The sequence below is a fragment of the Ochotona princeps genome, chromosome 11 (genome assembly GCF_030435755.1).
Source record: "Ochotona princeps isolate mOchPri1 chromosome 11, mOchPri1.hap1, whole genome shotgun sequence".
NCBI lineage: Eukaryota > Metazoa > Chordata > Mammalia > Lagomorpha > Ochotonidae > Ochotona > Ochotona princeps.
The window spans coordinates 7,297,319-7,318,791 of record NC_080842.1 but is presented as its reverse complement, the minus strand read 5'-3'; the positions used below and the strand labels follow the sequence as shown (position 1 = coordinate 7,318,791).

Below are 21,473 nucleotides of genomic sequence, written 5' to 3'. Positions count from 1 at the left end.
TCCGTCCGGACCGCTCAGGACCGCTCATGTGGCGACCCCGCACCTGGCCTAAAACTGCGGTCTGTGGAGTGATCTTTCTTTAGAGCGGTCCTGTGAGATATCGTCCCTTTTTGAGACCCTCGCCAAAGGATTTCCTTGTGGAGAAATTAGTTTCACGATGAATTTCACCTGAGCCTTTTTGTCCTGCTCGGAGGTAATAGTTCTGGCTCTTGGCTAGTGTCTGCACTCTTTTGACTTTAATGTCACTTTTAAGAACAGTTGTTGCTGTTGCCAGCCTCCTAGCCCCATGTGCTGCAATGCAAATGTTCTCCAGAACAATTGCCGAAGTTCCAGAAAACACAGCTTAACTTTTGGAGGCTTAGGACTTGGTTATGTTTGGAGTGCATCACCAAAAGTGAGTTCAGGAAAACTCAGGTTTGTCAGATTTTGTGTGCAAGAGTGTGAACTCTGACCCAGGGAGACAGTCTCATTGTGTGTCTATATGTTTATTCTTTACCCATGGATGTGCATTTCAGGACAGCAGCCTGGTGTCACGGTGACTTTTCTTTAGTCCCAGGAGCAGCAGCCAGCGTTACTTCTTTTGGTGTGTACCTGGAGCTTATAGGATGTACACATGCGTCCCCTCCTCCCGCAGTGATGCTGGGTCTTTCTTTTTGTAGATTGCTGAGGAACAATCCACTTTGTGGATCTCAGTAGCTTAGGGTTGTGTTACCAGCATGTAATAGTTCAACTATGAAGCAAACTGGACGATTTGACAATTCTTTAAGCACTCACAGTAGATGGGTGGCACACGTTTTTCCAATTTGGTAAGTTCACTAAGGCAGTACGGTACGTAGAACACGACCATGGTCTGAGTGAATTGTTGTGGCGGTCGTGCTTAGCGGGTTTCTGCCTATGTTAACTGTCTCATCCACTCTGAGTGTCTGGAGTTGTGAAGGATGAGCGATTCACTCTTGTCTCCTTGCAGAGTTCTGGCTGCTAACCCCCACACTTGCTGAAGTGCTGAAGAGCTTCTTGGGGAAGCGTGTCGAGGAGGAGGTGAAGTCCGCGGACGGTGAGCAGAGCCTGTCGTGTGCTTCAGGTGCTTCCTGGAGTTTGCCATCTTGTCTGCTAATTCCTCGTGTCATTTGTTGCTTTCTAAATCCTATAACTGTTTTGGAATGTGACAGTAACGAGTGAAAACTTGTGCCATCAATGCCCAGCAAACTAGCCAGCTGTTTGATTGCTCTAAGACTAGGGGGTTAGAATCGTAGCCTGTTTACACTTCAGGTCTCCACGGAAGACTGATTCTGTTCTCATTGTTTTTCAGGCATAGGATGCATGTTTTTCCACCCTGAAGCTGGGAATGAATCGTGTCGGGTGCTTGCAGCTTGATGAAGAGTCCCACGCATGGTGCCGTTGGGCACTTTGAAGGTGTTTCAAGTGACAGGCTGTTTACGTTTCTGAAGTCAGAGGGCAGAGGTATTCCGCTGTGTGAGGACACGAGGAAGGACTCAGGCCAGCAAACGTGTATGCTATGGTTAACTGGCCCCCAGCCTCCGAGAGTCTTGATTTCCATGGTGTGAGACTGACGCTGCATCAGGATAAGGGATAGCGACTCTATGGATATACAGCATCCTTCACCATGGTAAAACTCGCTAACCCGCTGTATACCGAGTGGATTTTGGAGGCCATCAAGAAAGTCAAGAAGCAGAAACAGCGTCCTTCGGAGGAAAGGATATGCAATGCGGTGTCATCCTCCCATGGCTTGGATCGGAAAACTGTCCTAGAGCAATTGGAGTTGAGCGTTAAAGATGGAACAATTTTAAAAGTCTCAAATAAAGGACTCAATTCCTATAAAGATCCTGATAATCCTGGGCGAATAGCACTTCCCAAACCTCGAAACCATGGAAAATTGGAGAGTAAACAAAATGTGGATTGGAATAAACTGATCAAAAGGGCATTTGAGGGCTTGGCGGAGTCTGGGGGCTCAACTTTGAAAAGTATTGAGCGTTTTCTGAAAGGTCAGAAAGATGTGTCCGCGTTATTTGGAGGCGGGGCCGCCTCTGGCTTTCACCAGCAGCTACGATTGGCTATCAAGCGCGCCGTGGGCCATGGCCGCCTCCTCAAAGATGGACCTCTTTACCGGCTCAGCACGAAAGCAGGCGGCGTGGAGGGGAAGGCGGCCTGCGAGTCTCTCTCCTGTTTGCCTCCCGTGGCGCTCCTTCCACATGAAAAGGATAAGGTAAGCTGAAGGTGTAGGCTTCAGTCCTCCCGACGCCCCAAGTTCACGTTTACAGGATGCTGATGCTCCTGTGCAAGTCGCATTCAGGCCTTATGTTTGGAGAGCTCCCCTGGCTGGCTATTGGTGAGTTCCAACTATGAGAACTTCAGAGGTGCTGATGGTTCTATTACTGTGAGATACCTGGAGTCCAAGATTCCACGTATAGAGCGTTCCTCTGCCTAGAACTTGCTTGGGTTAGAATTGAAAAGTGACACGCATTCCAAATTTGTACTTAAAGATTCTTAGGACACCTGTACTTCTGGGCCTTGCTGATGAGCCAGTGCTGCGGACCTGAATGGCAAAGTGGCAGGTGACTCCAAGAACCTGCCTGTGATTGTCCCACTCCGGCAGATTGTCGTTAGGCATGAGACAGGTTTACTGAGACCCACAGCAGTAACCTAGCGGACCTGGCGGGCCTCGCTGCGGCTGCTGGGAGGACAGTTTCGTGTCTTGTGCTGTGTCTTTGCCTGTGATGAAGTCTTAGTGTTATTGAAAGCCGCTGTGGTTCTAGGGAGCAGCAGTGCAGTCCCAGATGAGACAAGTCCCAGAGACTGGAAGTTTCGATGCGCAGGTAGTATGCCTTCCGTTGTTGTGCGTCTAAAGCTGTTGTTTTGTGCAGTAGGAAGTATGTAGTCTCAATGGTAAACTTTGACTGCTCAGCAGATAATTTGGAGATGAGGAGAGTTTTGTGAGTAGCTATCTGCTTTTTTCCCACACTGAATATTTTAGCTGTGAGTTTGATTTCTGGTGCTCTGAGTGGTAATAGGTTTGAGTTTGGCTCTCCCTGTGACATGAAAGCATTATCTATAGGTATTCACTCCTAAAGTGAATTGATAGAGAATACCACTTGTAAGGCACTTCGAGAGAATACCACTTGTAAGGGACCATTCGGGCACGTAGAGTGCTTATTAAAAAATCAAGGTGGGTCAGCCATTAAGATGCTATATTCTACAGTTCTGTGCTGTAGAACTTTACCTGTTAAGAATGGTTTCCTGGTCATGTGGCTGAAGTTAAATATAACAGCTGGATTTCTGCCTCTGTTATCAATCAAAATGGTCTAACAGGCTAACTGTGTGGAGACAGGAAATTAAATGGGTTCAGTGCCATACCTGTGAATTAAGTGTTACAAGTTCTAGTTAGAACGCTTGGGTGTTTGCTTTTGTAATAATCTCCCTTCCTTGAATTAGGTGTTTAACTTTTGAAGCATTAATCTTACATAAACGTGAGTTGTGTATTTAGAAGGCAGCATGAAGCAGTGGAGGAGGAGGCCTGGAGCCTTGGGCCTTGTTGAATTGCAGCTTTGTGTTTGGATTCAGTAGGAATCTGTCAGGTTGCTTTGGTTAGACATACTGATGGGGTCCACAGCTTCAGTGTAGAGTGTTCTTAACTGAAGTGACTAGGTTTGGAGTTTGAGAGGACATTTCACGTGTGCTGTTATCCTTGGAAAGCAGATGATGATACCTCTGACCTTAGAGGTGACGAGATATGGTCCTTGTTGGTTGTGATTTGAGAGGCAAAGTGAGCGCAGGAACCACAGTGGAGCTGGAGCGCAGGACTGCCTCTAGCCACTTGTTTACACCCCGAGTGCCCGCCTGGTAGGGCTGGGCTCAGTGGAGGCCAGCAGCCTGCAGCTCCACCCAGGTTCCACCCTGTGGGTGGCTGGGACCCAGCTGCTTGGCCCATTGTCCCCGCCTCTCAGGTCTGTGCCTGGAGGAAGTTGGGGTCAGGAGCTGGTGGTGGGCGTTGCTCTCAGCCCTGGAATCTGGGACCTGGGCTTGGCAGCCAGTGTCTTGGTTATGGGACCGGATACCCAACTCTGCTCTGTTGTTACATGGGGTCCTATTTCCAGTGTAGTTTCCTGAGTGACTTTCCCCAGTTATGAAGAGCTCACCTTCAGCATCCTGGTGTTGTGAGCACTAGGGGGAGGAGTTGTTCTTCTGAACACTCTGCGCTGCTTTTCGTGAGCTCTCTTTGCCACCCTTCCCTTCCAAGTCCCTTTACAGAATTGTCTGGCTTGCTGTTAGGAACATCAGGAATCTCCCAGTGCTCGGCCACAGTGATGAGAAAGGAGTGTGGTCTGACTTTGAGGCATTAGTTGCTGAGTCCCTGCAGTGGGCTGGGCTAGGCGAGCTGCTAGGAGCCGACAGGGCTTTGTCTCCTGGAGTGCCACACTGTGAACCTGAGCACGTGCCTGCTTACTGTGTTCTGCATCTATTCTGTCTGCTTATTTGACATTAACTTTTGGGAGGAGCTGTAGAGCTACATGTGAGATTTTTAACAGCTAAGTGATTTCCCTTTTGGGAGATCAACTGTATAGGAATATTTTAAGGAATATCTGTGCCTCAGTGTGTCCTTACATTAAGTTTCTTTTTTGAGAGAGAGCCTTTCATCTGCTGGGTTACTCCCTAAATGCCTATAGTGTCTGTGCTGCATGGGGCTGCAGTTTGAGTCTCCCACATGACATGACCTATCCCTGCTCCCTGCTATGGTCTGTATGATCTACACACAGGAAACTCAAGTCAGGAGCCAGAACTGGGAATGCAGTCCAGACAGACAGACAGACACACAAACACATGCACACACACCCGCCACACCCCCCACCCCATCCCACCCTACCCCAACCCACCCCCACTCCTTGGGACATGGGCAGCAGTCACTGGGCTGAAAAGCTTACGTCCTGTGTTTGCACAGTGTTTTCACCAGTGTTGTGATATGCAGGTGAAGCTGCTTGCTTCCATCTCTGAATCCCTGCTTGGGCCCTGATTATTCAGGTTCAGATCTGGCTTTCTCCTGAGGAATCTTTGGAGATGGTGGAGGATGGCCAGTGCATAGCCCCTGCCACCTGTGGGAGGCCCAGGAGGAGTCCTTGTCTCTGGTTTTTGTGGGTGCTTTTGTGGGTGAACCAGCAGACGAAGATCTTTCTCCCTCACCCTACTCTCCCTCTTTGACATCTGAATTTGAAATAAATTAATCTTTTTAAAGTCAAGTGGGGAAGAGAGTCTGGGATACTGTGATTTGGAAGTTTTACCCATGTTGTGAGAAGCATTTCTGTGGTACCTTTAGGGTGTGAGTTGTGTGTTGAACTGTTTTCACTGTGGTCGTCACTCCAGTGCTGGGCAGTAGCTTATCCTTGGAGACAGGGTCCCAGGTTTCCAGACCCACCAGGGAGCGTCTTATAACCACAGCTAGTTCTGACAGCTAGTTCTGACAGTTCTGAGGTTGGGTAGTTCCACTTAGGACACATTCAGTGGGAACTGTGCGTGGTGCTGTTAATTTGGATCTTTGCCCCGGGCTAGTGACAGCTGATAGGGGATGATCTCTGGCAGTGGCGGGCAGAGCAGGACCCAATCAGTCCTCTGGAGCAGGGAGGGGAAGCTGTGAGCTGACCTAGGATGGGCTGTGTGCTATGTGCATTAAAAACACACTATGCTTGGTGGCATTTGAATTTCTGTTAAGTTCGTGGGGACACAGTCCCTATGTAAGTTGAGAGGCACCTTGTACATACTCTGGTTTTCCCCATACATATATACTATGATAAAGTTTCTTTTATGAATTAAGCACAGTAGGAGATGAAGTGGTATTATAATTGAGACAGAACAGTTACAATAATGTATTAAAAGTTGTTTGAAATTTTTTGAATTGGTTATTTCTGGATTTTTCCACTCTGTATCACTGTTGACCTTGGGCAGTTGAAATCATAGAAAGCAATAACTGCTGTGTATGTATTGAGGGATTTAATCCTCACATAGCTACCATATGCAGTGTGACAGCAACTGTCACCTTTTTTTTTTTTTTTTAGATTTATTTATTTTTATTGGAAAGTCAGACATACAGAGAGGAAGATCTTCCATCCGCTGTTTCACTCCCAAAGTAGCTGCAACGGCCGGAGCTGTGCAGATCCGAAGTTGGGAGCCTCTTCTAGGTTTTGCCACATGGGTGCAGGGTCCCAAGGCTTTGTGCCATCCTTGATTGCCTTCCCAGGCCACAAATAGGGAGTTGGATGGGAAGTGGAGCCGCTGGGATTAGAACTGGTGCCCATATGGGATCCCGACGTGTGCAAGGCAAGGACTTCAGCCACTAGGCTACCGCACCAGGCCCTAGCTTTTACTTTTTCACATGAGGAAATGGAGGCGGTCACTGAGTGTGAGAGGGAGAGCTGGGTTTGTACCATCTGCCTCTTGGAAACAGTGAGGTTTTATCTCCTGTGTGTGCATGCGGCACTGGAGTTGGGAGTGTTGGCCTCCTAGCACAGCGGCTGCCTGTGGGAGGATGGGTTTCTCTCACCATGTTCCTTGTCTCCTTCTATCGAAGAACAAATTCCAAAGCTGACTTTGGATTGGTGATGAGACCATGTCAGGGATAATCTGGTTTTATATGCTTCATTGATACTTACTAATTTTCCTTTCCATTGTTACCAGTTTTCTGATTTGGTTGCCTGGGTACAGTAGTGTTCTAATTTGGGACAAAATGTTACTTGCTTGAATTGAGATGTAGGTGAGGATGGTAGTGTCTGACTGGCTTGAATAGCATCTTTGTTTTTGAAATAAAGTGCTACTGTACAGTAATTTACTTACTAAGTCATTTACTCAGTAGACATTTCAGTGCTTACTTTTTTTTTTTTTTTAAAGATATATTCATTTTATTACAGCTAGATATACAGAGAGGAGGAGAGATAGAGAGGAAGATCTTCCGTCCGATGATTCACTCCCCAAGTGAGCCGCAACGGGCCGGTGAGCACCGATCCGAAGCCGGGAACCAGGAACCTCTTCCAGGTCTCCCACGCGGGTGCAGTGTCCCAATGCATTGGGCATTGGGCCGTCCTCGACTGCTTTCCCAGGCCACAAGCAGGGAGCTGGATGGGAAGTAGAGCTTCCGGGATTAGAACCGGCGCCCATATGGGATCCCGGGGCTTTCAAGGCGAGGACTTTAGCCGCTAGGCCACACCGCCGGGCCCCAGTGCTTACTGTTAACGGTGTCTTTAGGGTCTTAGGTGAGAGATTGAGGAAGACAGTTAGAAAACATTTTAAAGTCCTATTTTATAAAAATAGAGCCTTTTCTTTTATGATCACTTCCCCCCCACCCCCCATAACAAGCATCATGAATCTTTGGGAAGTAATTGGAAATAAATGGAAGTTGTTTGGGTGACAGACTGTGATGGTCCTTCCAACAGTTAATCTTGATACGTTGAGTCTTGAAGGGATCTATGTTCTCTCAGGAGTAATCCTGATCGATTGGGAATTTCTGGGTTAATTTTACATATTCAGAATCATTTGCCAGGATGTACATAGTTTATTTTCCATATTATTAGTGCAGAGATATGTGTCCTTTGCTCATGGTGTAGCATCTGTGGCCGAGGCGTTCACGTGGCAAGGGTGGAGGAGGTAGCGTGCACTAGGTGCTGCTCAGGTCAGTACCCGACTGCTGGTGCGGCCAGAAAGGGGACAAGGTCAATGCCCTGCTCTGTGTTAGCACTGCATCCTGATGCAGTTTGCTTGGAGTGGAGTCCGTGTTACTGCATTTTCCTGAAGTGTGTTAGAGTAAGTGGGACTTTGACAGGAATTTCCATTTTTTTTACATAGAGCTACTAATAGAGATAGTGGTTTGGAATGAAGATAGGTTTTCAAGTTACTGAGAATTAAGAAATTTTGGTTATTTGGGAATGACCTTTATGGTAAAATTATTTTATATTTCTTTAAGAAAAGTGTTTAAATAGAATTTTAAAATTGTATTCGTTCTTTTAGAAAATTGTTTGTAAATGTAATCTTGATTATTTCAATTTCAAGTGATCCTGTTGCTATGATACATTATGAAAAGGACAGTGACTAGTAGCTGTCCCTGTGTGAAGGCCTGGCAGAGTGATGGCTCACTGTAAAACAGCACAAAACTCAGCAAAAGTGCCACAAAACGTGGGAGATACAATAGTACTAAATTTGATTGAAACAATTTTTAAGTGCATTTGATGACTTAATTTTTTTGTGAAATTTATTTTCATTTGAATGGCAGATTTTACAGAGATCTTCCACTTGGGTTCACTCCCCAAACAACTGCAGTGGCCAGAACTGAGCTGATCCGAAGTTGGGAGCCAGGAGTTTCTTCCCAGTCTTCCATGTGGCTACAGGGGCCCGTGTCCATCTGCCGCTGCTTTCCCAGGCAATATGAAAGTTACTGAATCGGAAGTGGAGCAGCTGGGATTTGAACCAGCACCCATATGGGATGCTGGCACTAGTAGGTGGAGGATTAACATGATATTCCACCACACCTGCCCTAGTGACTTAATTTTTTATTACCATGTATATCTTACATCATGTTTTATGCCAATTTAAATGACTTGGTGTGCTGGGTCCTTACTGTCAAGTCACTAAGGTGAATTAATTGTAAATGTGGTTAGGAATTGATTAAAAAGCTTCAGGGATTTAAAGGCAATTCAAGCACCACTTGTTCCAGTACAGCCACTTTGACATACGTATGTGGTCTTGTTAGCTGATGTGCTTAGGAATGTTTGGTAATCTTAAGCCAACAGTACACCTTCCAAAAACTTGAGCTATGGAAGTTTGATGATCAGCCATTATTAATCAAAGCTTAGGTACTTTATTCATGTCCACAGCCTGTTTTTTTCTGTCCTTGTAGTTGCTAGCACTTACTAAGAAACTGATAAGGTAAACAGAGGGAACTAAGGGCCCAGGAGCCACGGAGGTTGTCAGAAGCCAGGGTGCCGAGCACCCAGCACCCGCCTACCAGGTGTGCCTGTTCTCAGCTAACATTTGTTAGAAGTTGATGGCATGTGGGGCATTGACCTAAGTGCTTTAACATGTGCTTACGGAAGTCTCAGAAGAAACTCACGTTTACAGACAGGGTAGTAATATAATTGTTTAATCATGTTTTCATTGTGGGACCCCATTAAAACATAAATGGCATGTAAAGAAATGAGAAACGCATTAAGTTTCCTCTCCTCCGTGCCCCCTGTCTGTGGCGTCCGCCTGGATGCAGGAACAGTACCACTTTTTACATTGTGTTTACCTTTGGTGCTGTGAGGGCAGACCCAAACCAAGCATGTCCAACAAATCGCTCTAGGCCCCTCGAGATTCTAAGAATCTCCTTCATCTGTTTCTTTTTCCATTTAAAACTTCCCAAGAAAGCTTTTTCTTCACTTAACTTGGTTCTTCATTGTGTGCGAGAACTGACAACAGGCACTGAGTTGGCTGTTTAAAGTAGAATTTGGAAAAAACTTTCTAGGCAAATGGAGAATGTTTTTTAAAATTAGTAATCAATACTTTCTGTGCTGTGGTTTAAGTTCTCTTAGAAGAAAGCAGCCCCTGCTGTTGGTAGAACTGAGAGCCCGTCCTGCCCTGGATGGTGACGGTTGGCTGCGCTGGGCCGGCAGAGTGGGAGCGGCTGCTGAATGGCCAGGGAGCTGGGTTAGCGCTCATCCAGCTGCAGCTCTTGGGAAGACTGGAGGCCGTCCCTTCAGGATTTTCTTTCTGCCACAGTCATAGTTCCCAGCAGATGGCTTTCATCTCTTAAATTCAAGCCCGAAGAATTCAGCTTTGTTTGGGAACAGGTGAAGAAACAGTTTGTAGTAAGGCACTATTTTGTTAAAGGTTAAAATTAGTGCTGCATGTGGATTGACAGTATCATACTGGGTCCAAACTGTCTTTAACTGCCAGGGATGGTGGGGGCGGGAGGGTGAAGGGGGGAAGAGACAGACTGCTGAGAAAAAAATAAATCTGGCAGTGTGTTGACTGAGGTATAATGTGTAGTTGAATAGTGTTGTACTTACAGTATATAAATTCTTAGGGAAAAATTGAAACTCCTGCATGTAGTAGGACTTTGAGCTGTTAGTAATCTTGGATCACAGCGATGATAATCTGAAGGATTTAGTGTCTTGTCCAGTGCTACACAGCAGGTTAACATCTGGGAGTGTTCATAAAGCCCCCTTTGTGCTGTAGGGCTGCTGTACACTGTTAATGGGCAGTGTGTCTAAAATAATGTAGTCAGAGCTCACTTAGCAGACACTGTCAAGTAAACCCTTGGTCACTTCCCATCTAGTCCATGCTAATGTGCTTTGGGAAGCAGTGGGGGGAGGTTGGGACCCTGCACCCGCCTGGGAGACTCTGAAGAAGCTCCTGGCTTCTGGCTGTGGGGCCATTTAGGGAGTGGGCCAGTGGATCAAAGACCTCTGTTTTCCCCTGTTTCTGTACTGTGTCTTTTAAATAATTAAACAAATCTTAAGAAGAAAACCTCTGGACTAGAAAATTTTGTTGGCGTTGCCAGTTTGATTTGTGAATCTGCATATTTCAGTGTTTGAAAAGATCTATGTACTCTTGCTAGAATTGAAATAACTTTTTGTTTGTTTTTGAAAAGGCCCAGCTGAAGAAATTAGAGTTTTATTATGTTTTATCTAAATATTAGAAGATGAACATGTTGAGTTATCTTAGTGCTGGGAGGAAAAATACTGACATTTGAGAAAAATGTCCACTTTGAGTTCAGTCTGAATTTTGGTGGATCTGACCTCTGAATGACTGGGTTCATTGCTTAGAATTCAAAATTATTGAGACAGAGAGATAGGAGGTTAGAACACTTATAATAGAGTACTTTTTAAAAGATTTATTTATCTTTATTGGCAAGGCAGGTTATAGAGAGAAAAGGAGATATTCCACCTGCTGGTTTACTGCCCAAATAGCTGCAATGGCTGGAGCTGACCTGGTCCAAAGCAGGAGCCAGGCGTCTCCCCTAGGTCTCACATGATGGTACATAGGTCCAAGGCCTTGAACCATATCTTCCACTGCTTTCCAAGGCCATAAGCAGGGTGCTGGATGGGAAGTGGAGCAGTCAGGACACCAGCCAATGCCATGTGGGATGCTTGTGCATGCAAGTGAAGCCAGTCGAGCCATCGCTCTGACCCCTGACGTGACTTTTATAAAAGATTAAATACTATTACATATGAGTGAATTAAGAGTGTGCAGTCTGACAGTAATTGTAGATACATGTATTTGGTAGGAGCTTGAGCAATTTGTAGTATTTCTAGCCCACAAACCTGAGGAAGATGGGAGGCATTGAATGATTCAGCCTTAAATTTTTTGTAACTTATTTATTTGAAATGCAGAGAGAGAGAGAGAGAAGAAATGTTCTTTCTGCTGGTCTTTTCCCAAATGTCGACAACAGCCAGGGCTGGGTTAGTCTGAAGCCAGAAGCTGGGTAGATGGCAGGGATCCAAGCAGTTCCTCGAGTCCACACTTGCTGCCTCCTGGGATGCACTTTATCTGGAGCCCAGGCACTGTGGTGTCTTAGAACTCTACCAAACAGTGCTCAGCCACCAAGATGCCTAAAGGGAAGAAGGCCAAGGGCAGGAAGGTGGCCATGGCCCTGTTGAAGTGAAGAAGCAGGAGGCCAAGAACTTTGGCATTGGACAGTACATCCAGCCTAGGAAAGACCTCACACGCTTCGTCCAATGTCCATGCCATAACTGCCTGCAATGGCAGCAGGCCATCCTGTACCAGCGGCTCAAGATGCTGCCGGCTAGTTCACCCAGGTTCTGGGCTGGTGGACAGCCACACAGCTGCTGAAGCTGGCCCACAAGTACCGGCCCGAGGTGAAGCAGGAGAAGCAGCAGCAGCTGCTGACCTGGGCCCAATAGAAGGCTGCCAGCAAGGGGGACAGGCCCAGCAAGCAGCCACTGTCCCACAGGCAGGTGTCAACATGGTGACCACACTGGTGGAAAACAAGAAGACGCAGCTGTAGTGATTGTGCATGACGTGGACCCCATTGAGCTGGTCGTCTTCCTGCCCACCCCTGTGTTGCAAGATGGGCAAGGCCCACCCAGGGCATGTGGTCCATAGGAAGACCTGCACCAAGGGGGCGCAGGTTAACTCAGAGTACAAGGGGCCCTGTCCAAACTGGTGGAGATCATTAGGACCAACTACAACCACCAGCACCACGAGATCTGCCCCACTGGGAGGTATCAGCCTAGGCCCCAAATCCGTGGTCCACATTGCCAAGCTGGAAAAGGCCAGGGCTGAGGAACTGGCCACCAAGCTTGAATGAGTGCACAGCCAAGACCCCGGTACATAATAAAGTCTCCCTCAAGAAAAAAAAAAGCTACATCAAACAACCACTCCGCCTTACCTCCACTGCCTCATTTTGTTTTGTTGTAAAACAGTGGCAAGTAAAGTTAAAATTGTGGACAGTTTTTGGTAAAATAACATTAGAACTTGTTAAGGAGGAGAACTGATGTGAAAAGACAGTCTGACTGTTAGGAATCTGTAGAGAAGGCAGTTGACCCTTGCTGTCAGTCTTGTGTGCTCTTGGTCTTATACTGCGTCTGGGAATTGAGAGCTGTAGTTGATCTAGACACCTGCTGTTAACTGTTGCTTTCCAGCTCCTTCCAGCTTAATCATTGGCTCCAGTTTTCTGGAACTCAGTATAACTCTGAGAAACATCATGCCTGTTTTTTTATGGGAGGCTTTACTTTAGTGTTTGTTTTGTTTTTTGTTTTGTTTTTAACTCAAGGAATCTTTGGGGATCTGATTTAGTATTTAGATTGTCTTTTACTATTTTTCCTACCTTATCCATTTCTTTCCATACCCCATCAGTTTTTGTTTGATTGTGTTATATGAGCCTAAATTAGCTATTCCTTCTAAAGCAATGGTTCTTGACATTAAACCCACTTCTGAATCATCCATGAAGTCTTAAAAAACGGGAAGTTACACCAAACTCTGGCTGTGGGGGCCCACATTTTGGTTGTTAGTGTACTTGTTTCTTAGTGTGTCTTTAACATCTGGCTGCTTTGGTGTGTGGAACTAGTGTCTGTGTGGTGGGAGCTGGCTGAGGGAGTTTGGACCGGAAGGGGCAGCACATTCTGCTTCATTGTTGATATCCAAACCCAGTAGATGAATTGGCCAACTTCATCCCCACTCTGGACCCAGGACAGTGATTGTCCTTATCTTCTCACCTGCTCTTTATTCCTGCTGCGTTTGCTCTTTGGTCTCCTGTCGTGGGACCTGTGGTTTAGAGGCAGCCCTCTGGTGGTTCTGATGGTGGGCTGCCGAGCTGCTAGCCACTGGGTCTCATGGCGTGTCCTCAGTCACTCCCTGCTCCTGCATCACATCAGCAGATCTCTTACCTCAGAATTAAGCTGCTTATTCTGCCCAGCTCATTTTGGAGAAAATCACTCAGCCATGTGGTGGGGTGCCACCTAACAATTTGTGGTCTCTAATCTCAGTTCTGGATATATGTTTCTGTGGTCTGTTTTCTCTGCCACAACTCACTATTTCCTCCAACTCTTTGTCATTCCTGTTTTCAGCAGATACTCCCATATGCTGCTTCCTAGAGAGACTAGAATCTGTCCGTCCATACGTGCTTATTCATGTCCTGTCCCTCTTGTGCTAACCTAAATACACCTGTGCTTATTCTCCCTCTCCTGCCCTCTCCCAGGACAATGGAAGAAGTGCCCAAGGCTCAACTTTGGTTTTACCTAAGTCTAGAGCCTTGTTCATTCCTGCCTCAGGGCCCTGCTTCCTGAATTTCCTCAGGTTTTGTTTGTTTGTTTCAAGTCCTGTCATCTTTGTCCTGCACAGACGATCTGGCACAGCTAAGGGAGTTACGGTTGCTCCACTTCCCTTCCAGCTGCTGCTGCTGCAGCTGGGGAAAGCAGCAGATGTCCCAGGAGCTTGGCCCCTGGTATCCATGGGGTTCCTGACTCTGGCTTTGCTAAACCTAGCCATTGGTACTATGACATAGTGGATGGAAGATTTCTTTCTCTTTGTATCTTTTCTTGCTCTGCCTTTCAAATAAATAAATGTTTTTAAGAATTATTAGAAGTGGACACACTTCTACACACAAAAATAAAAAAATCCCTTCTGTATGAGTAAAAACAAGAACTCCTCTTCTGGAGGAGTTGCTATAGGAGATGTTTCTGTATCTACTGTTTTTCTTCTTCATTTTCTTATTGTTGTTACTGTCTTCCATGATACAGTTTTTTAGGTATAGGAATTTCTGCCTCTCCCGACCATTTTCCCATATTATCACAATACTATATTCCTTCAGCATCAGTTGCAAATTTAACATTCTGTCATTTAAGTATATTGTGGCATTGTAGCTGCAGGCAAAGGTAGAAAATCTAGTATCATAATGTTAAGGTACATTGGACAGTTTCGTTCAGAGGTGCATACTGTAATTCATGTCCGCTTCTTACTAAGCTAGACTCCATAATCCAGTTAATCCGTGAGAATATGTGTATAGATTGTTTACCTAGTCTGTATCCATCTCAGATCTGTTACAGGCTGTCTGACCTTTTGGCCCTAGCATACTACTTGGCACTTCTCAGGTACAGTTTTATTCACTTTACCTGACCTCTCAGTATCATGTATCACTTGTTGACTATTCCCTCCCCACCCTTTGTAAAGATTTATTTATTTTTTAAAAAGATTTATTTATTTTTATTGGAAAGGCGGATATACATAGAGGAGGAGAAATAGAGAGGAAGATCTTCTTTCTGGTGGTTCACTCCCCAAGTGAGCGCAACAGCCGGAGCTGAGCCAATCCAAAGCAAGGAGCCAGGAGCTCTTCCGGGTCTCCCACGTGGGTGCAGGGTCCCAAAGATTTGGGCCGTCCTCAACTGCTGTCCCACGCCACAAACAGGGAGCTGGATGGGAAGCAGGGCTGCCAGGATTAGAACCGGTGCCCATATGGGATCCCGGGGCGCGCAAGGCGAGGACTTTAACCACTGCGCCACTGTGCCAGGCCCTGTTTATTTATTTCAAAGGCGGAGTTTGAGAGAGATGAGAGCTCCATTCATTTTCTCCCCCAATGGCTGCAGTGCCAAGGATGGGCCAGGCTGAAAGCAGGAGCCCAGAACTGCTACTGTGTTTTCTGTGGATGGCAGGGACCCAAGCCACTTGGGCCATATTCCTCTGCTTTTCCAGACCATTAACAGAGCTGGATCAGAAGTGAGCCACTGGACACAGTGGGCAGTTGCTTCACCTGACTATGCCACAATGCTGACCCCTGTGATAGTTCTTTTACAAGTATCTTCCCCTCTCCTCCCATCTTTCTGCCAGTTACATTTTCAGTTTAATCGTGTTTTCTATTTTACCTGTATTTTGCATGCTGATGATTCCCAAGTTCTGTTTCATCCATTCCTTACTGCTTTATCCTTCAGTTATCTCTAGACCTCCGTCTTCTAAACTGTTGATTCTATTTTCATATCTTAATTACAGACCTTTCCTTTGAACTCTGCATTTGTGTATCCCATTGTATAATTTTTTTATCTCAGTCATTTCAAATTGATGATGAGACCCAGCTGGACTTTTGTCATTATCCCTCTACAAACTCTTCTGATTTCTTAACTGATAGAGGCATCCCACTTGACATCAATACTTAAAACAGAGGCTTCGGCCTCATCTTTCATCCTTCACTGTGTCTTAAGTGTTCTGGAGTCTAGCCACACAGTTTTCTTTCTCATGCTTTTGAGCATTGTTGTTTTAAAGAATTCACTTACCTGAAAATTGGAGAGAACCAGATTGAGAGACAGGTATTTTATTTGTTGGTTCATTCCCTGGGTGATGGTTGCAATGGCCTACTATGGGGCCAAGCTGAAACCAGAGGGCCAAACACTTGGGCCATCTTCCAGTGCTTGTTCCAGGCTGTCAGTGGGGAGCTGGATCAGAGTGGAGCATCTGGGACACAGACCAGTCTCTATATGGCTTCTGGCATTGCACGTGATAGCTTCAGCCTCTATGCTGCATCATTGACACCTTTAAGTCAACCACTGCTGCATCCCAGCTGCTGCTCTCTGGGCGACTCTCATCTTTTCTTTGCAGGTTTACCTGAGTAGCATTGGCTTTCCTTCCTCCAGTATCATTTCCCTTCAGTCTTACTATTGCCAAGAATGCTTCCCACTAAGTAGTGATTAAGAACTCAGCTCAGTGATAAAGACCATCTGGGTTTGCAACTCATGTTGGCACTACTTGTTTTATGACCTTGGGTGATTTGCTTATTCTTTGTTTGCCACATTTCCTTCTATAAAATGGAGATAGTACCATGGTTATCTCAGTGAGGTTGTGAGGAGTTAGTGGATGTATCTAAGCTAATAGAACTTAGTGGAATGGGGGAAATGATAACATTTCCATGGTGGTCTCTATTCTGTAGCGGCTGTAGCCAAAATGAAGCTGCTGAGTTCAAGAGTTAGAGAAAGAGAGAGATGCCATTCACTGATTTACTCCCCAAATGGTCACAACTGCCAGGGCTGGGCTAAGCTGAAGCCAGGACCCTGGAACTGTGTGTAGGTCTTCCATGTGGGTGAAGGGACCCATGTTCTGATGTTTTCCAGGTATGTTATAGTAAGTTGGGAATGAAGTGGAACAGTCAGGAGTGCTGGAGTGCTGGCACTACAGGCAGTGGCTGAGCCTCGATACTGTCCCTGACTGTTGAGTTCTTGAAATGAGGGTAATAGTTTCAAAGGCAGATTTTTTTTTTTTTTTTTTTTTTAAGGACAGAGTGATAGAGACAGGCAGGCAGGCAGGCACAAGGCAGGCACAGAGATCCTGCCAGGTTAGTCTCCTCCTCCTTGCAAGAGGCAGGCTGGAACCAGGGGCTGAGAACTCAGTCTGGGTCATCCAAAAGGATGGCAGGGACCTAAGTCTTTGTTTATACATCACGTTTCCCTTATGCATAACAAATACCAAGACTCTTGAGGACCTCCTCACTTCCTGGTGCTGAGGTGGGTTGTAGAGAACGTACCTGGAGTTAGATTTCTTGCTCTTTATCTTCACTTGGTGAGAAGCAGACATTAAGGAAGTCTGTGTAAGGAGGCGGAGAGAGGGAGAGGTGGAGGAGACAATACTAACACCTCACACTTTAGAGAGGCCCCCCCAGAACTAGATTTTTAATTTATTTCATTATAATTATATTGAAATAGCTACATAGCCACAGTACTTGACGGTACGAAATCTGTCTAGTTATTGAAATGGTGTTTGACACTTAAGGCCTCTCTAAAGTGTGAGGTGTTAGTATTGTCTTTCTGAAATGAAATGTACTTGGCTGCTTAAAACTCTTCAGCCCCAAACTCTGCAGTGTGGTGTCTGTGATTTGTAGTCCCTTGCCCCATGTGACACCCAGCTTGGCTGCTGCTCCTGCTTTGTCGACCTGTGCCCACGCCCTGTCAGGGCCTCCGGCCAGCAACAGTATCTCCTAGTCATTTGCTGCACGGGCTGTTGCTGATCCTGCTTCTGGAGACTCCGCATTGCTGGGCAACTGGCAGTGCTGCCCATCTTCCCTATTGCTGCGGGCATCAGTGTTTTGTTTCTCCCTGGAGTGGTTATCCCTTCTGTCTTCTGCATGAGTTTGCTCTTACTTAACCTTGTAGATTTAGTATTAGGCATGTCCCACTTGGTTTCTTCCCCTCCTGGTCAGCTGCCTGTTCCCAGTCTTGCAGACCTGCTCCAGACATCCCGACCCGTCCACGTTGTGTTGTTCTGACAGCTCTTCTAGGAGTGCATTAGGATGTTTACGTCTCAGCACCCTTCTGACTAGCATGGTATCTGGTTCATTGGTTGAGGATCTTCTGGGTGGCAGCTCAGTGATTCAGTTCAAGAGGGGTGAGGGGGTTAGGATTTCTGCTTAATGCACGTGTGGTAAGTGTTGTGATAGTAGAAAACAGTAGGATGGAGCTGGAATCAGCGGGGAGAATATGTGAGAACTGAGTTAGGGGGAGGTGGACCAAATGGGACAGAGTGCTTTCTGCAGAGGTGGCAACAGGTTCAAAAGCCTAGAAGCAAAACATCAGCACATAATCAGTGTTTAGTTAGGTATGGATTCCAAAAATCACATCTAACTTCTGTTTTGGTTCTGAGATTAGCACTTTCTCAAGAAAACATTACACTTTATGTGCTTCTCTAATATTTTCTTTGAGCTGATAGCTAAGACATGATAGGATAACCTCTTACCTAGTCAGCAGGACACATTTATTTTCTGTCTTCTAAGGCTGGAAAAAAAAAGGATTTGTTTTATCGGAAAATGACTCTGCAGGGTGAAGAGTGCTTCAGTAGTGGTAAAGTAAACACCTCTGTGATTGGGAAAATTGGCCAGGGTTGGGCGAGTAGCCTTGAAGTTAGAGCGCTGGGAGAGCACAATGGGAAAGTACTGAGGAGTGGCCAGGGAGCAGCTGCAGAGGGGAGCACTTTGGGAGCCCCGCTCGGGTTGGCTCTGCCCGCTGCTCCAGTGCACCTCATGTTGGGCAGTGCTCTGTGCACACTCAGGCTTCTGCATGGCTGATGAGCACGTGCCTTTGTATGTGTAGTTTTACAGTCAAGCTTTATTTGCATCTGTTAACTTTGTTAAGAAGACTGATAACAATACAGAGTTTTCTTTTTCATGACTTTAGCTACTAAGCAAAACAGTAGGGAGAAGAGATACTTTTCCCCCAGAACTTCATGCATATTGCATTTTTATGTTTCTGATGTATTTCAGATGATAAAGAATTTTTATTTTAACATCTTTTGTTTTGATGTAGTACTTTCATAGCAAGGTAGACATTTCGAGTGATGTGATTATCCGTTGAGCTAAGAGAATGACCGAACCATAGTCTGGCCAAGCACTGCAACAAGTGAGGGCTCCTACAACAAATATGTTGTAGACACCTGTTAAGCCATTTATCAGAACTTAGGTGTTACTATTGTTTGTAATCTGCTCCCAGCTCTTTGTAAGATGCTCAGAAAAACATTTTTTTAAAAAAATTGAAATTGTAAGGTGTCAACTAGAAGGAGGTTGAAGGAAATTAGATTTCTTTAAATATAGATATGTTTCTTTTATAAACTTAGAAATGGAACCAGTTATCCTGTCAAAATGTCTGGACTGTGTAGTTTAAGTGCTGAAGTATGGTTTCAGAGATGTCCTGGGAATCTCAGATATGTCCAGCTGAAGAGTACCACTTGTTGCTTCCTTCAGGGTAGTACTTGTTCTCTGTTACCTGGAGCATATTTTTAGAACTTCAACTGTTTTCTCAATAGGTAATATATTAGGGAACAGCCTGATGTCTTTTGCACCAATGCAGCCAGGGGCAGTGGGCTCATGGGCGCCTGGGAATGTGAGCTTACAAGGGCCTGGGGGATGGTACCGAAGGGGGTGTGCAGGAAACTGAGGGCTCACACCCAGGCAGGTAGAGAGTGAGCCTGGGATTTCCCCATGTGCTTGATCCTGGACCAGGAGGGAAGAGGGGAGGGAGAGCTCTAGGTTAGCATGCTGGTGGACCGGACTTGGGGAACCTTGAATGGGCCGGGATTTTGAGTGTGTGGAGGGGTAAGGTACCAGGCCAGCATATGTGCCAGGAGCTTGGGACCCTAGTGGGCAGGCAGAGCTCTAGGCTAGCATACAACCCTGCTGGAAGACTGGGCTCTAGAAGACTGGGCTGGGGAACCCATGAGCTCCCTAGCTCAGGGACTGTGGATTGCTTAGGGAAGGGGTTATGGATATGTGTGGGAGGGAGGATCGTTGAGGGAGTATGTTGCAGGTGAGGAATGACTTCCAAGGGATTCCCAGTGAGAAGGCCAGGTAAGTGAAGGGGCTGAGACTGAGAGGTTGGGATGAGGGAAGCTGGAGGACCTTTATGGGTCAGACCAATGCACCAGCCCACTGGGGAGACCTGAGCTGGGCTAGTTAGCGTGAATCAGCGCTGATCCCACTCACTGATACACGCTAAAGCTTGTTCTGGGGGCCTACCTGGCAGGACTAGATCACAGTAGTTGCTAGTGAGAGTCGGAACAGGGGACAGTTAATGTTAAGCTGGGCCATGACATTAACAGTATACAAGAGAACCAGGTCTAGGGGCAGATTCTGTGGGGGATATGTGGGCCTATCCCTTTGGAACTGCAGTTTCCACTGGTTTGCTTAAGAGCTGGGAGTAGTGATGAGATGAGCTAGGCATGACCATGGAACCCTCTGACACTCATAGGTACTGAGGTTGGGAAGAGGCCAGTCTGGCTCAGGCTGCAACACCTGCAGTAGCACCCAAGAATAGGGTGTGGGGCAGGCCAGGCTACAACATCCATCAACTCATACAGAGGCTGGATGAAGGGGGCAGACTATGCTAGGTAAGGGCCTAGCACCCACCAACACATGTGTGAGATCTGGGTTTGGGACTGGGCCTGGTGGGGGGACTTGAGAAACTCCCCTGGTGGGCCAAAGCTCCCGCAGGTGAACATGTGATACAGGCCTGGGTGTTGATCAGGCTGTTGGCAGATGTGTGGGTTGGTTCTGAAGGAGGATGGATTGGGCAGGGCTGTGCCAACCTTAGCCCACTGGCATGTGCAGGAGCCAGGCTGGAGTTTGAGTCATGCTGGGCTAGGTATTATTCCTACCAGTTTGCATGAGCAAATGAGGGATGGGAACTGACTGGACAGGGCTAGGCTGCAGCATCTGATGGCAAAGACCAAGACAGGTAAGGGGCTATGCCAAGTTGGGTCAAAGCAACCACTGTCGTGTGCAAGGTTTGTGGCTGAAAACAGGCTTGGTTGGGGAGCTAAAGGGACACTTTGGCTGGGTTGTGGTTCCCACTGATGAGTGCAAGGGCCGGAGTGGGGTGGCAGTCTAGGCTGGACATGACTGCAGTGTCCCTCAGCATGGATGTGGACTGAGTCTGGGATGTGTCAGACTGAGCTAGACTCCAGCACCCACAGATGCTCGTGAGAGCCTGGCTGGGTTTAGCATGGGCTGGGCTAGGTCTCAGCACCTGCTGAACCACGTGAGAGCAATGTCATGGTGTGGACCAGGTGTGGCTGGGCTGTAGCACCCAACAGTAAGAACCAGAATGAGTGTGAGCCAGGTTGGCGAGGCTACTGTTCCTGCCAGGACAGAAGGTAGACTTAAGTCTGTCTGGGTCAAGGACCCACCAGTGTGCTGCTGGGAGGAGATCTGAAAGAGGAGCTTGGGGAACTCCTCTGTTAGGATGCAGTCCCTGCAGGTGAGTGCAAGAATCAAGGCTGGGAGCAGCCCAGACCAGGCGGGGTTACAGTGCCTGCTGGCATACATGTGGGTCAGTTCTGGGGGTGGGCCAGGCTGTGCCAGTTCATAACACCCACTGTCAGATCTGAGAACCAGGACAGGCCAGGTCAGGCTCTAGCACCAGCCAGTTCACATTTTGGCAGGTACTGAGGGCTAGCTGGATGGGCTAGGCTGCTGACTCATTCCCCAAGTGGCTACAAAGGCTGTAGCTGAGCCC

At 46.7% G+C, this 21,473-nt stretch overlaps 1 protein-coding gene and 1 pseudogene across 4 annotated transcripts in view; both read left to right on the top strand.

The window, feature by feature from the left end:
- Positions 1-21,473, top strand: part of KAT6A (lysine acetyltransferase 6A) — a 108,111-nt gene that overhangs the window by 1,216 nt on the left and 85,422 nt on the right. For 2 of the 4 annotated variants that reach the window (XM_058669798.1, XM_058669797.1), the window contains exons 2-3: positions 968-1,054; positions 1,310-2,224. In XM_058669798.1, coding sequence (XP_058525781.1) covers positions 1,625-2,224 — 600 coding nt within the window. In that variant the 5' untranslated portion in view covers positions 968-1,054; positions 1,310-1,624. Of the gene's footprint in view, positions 1-967; positions 1,055-1,309; positions 2,225-2,257; positions 2,574-21,473 lie in introns of those variants that run through there. The other 2 variants (XM_004592722.2, XM_058669799.1) reach the window with 2 other exon arrangements.
- LOC105942202 (large ribosomal subunit protein eL8-like) lies at positions 11,396-12,334 on the top strand (annotated as a pseudogene).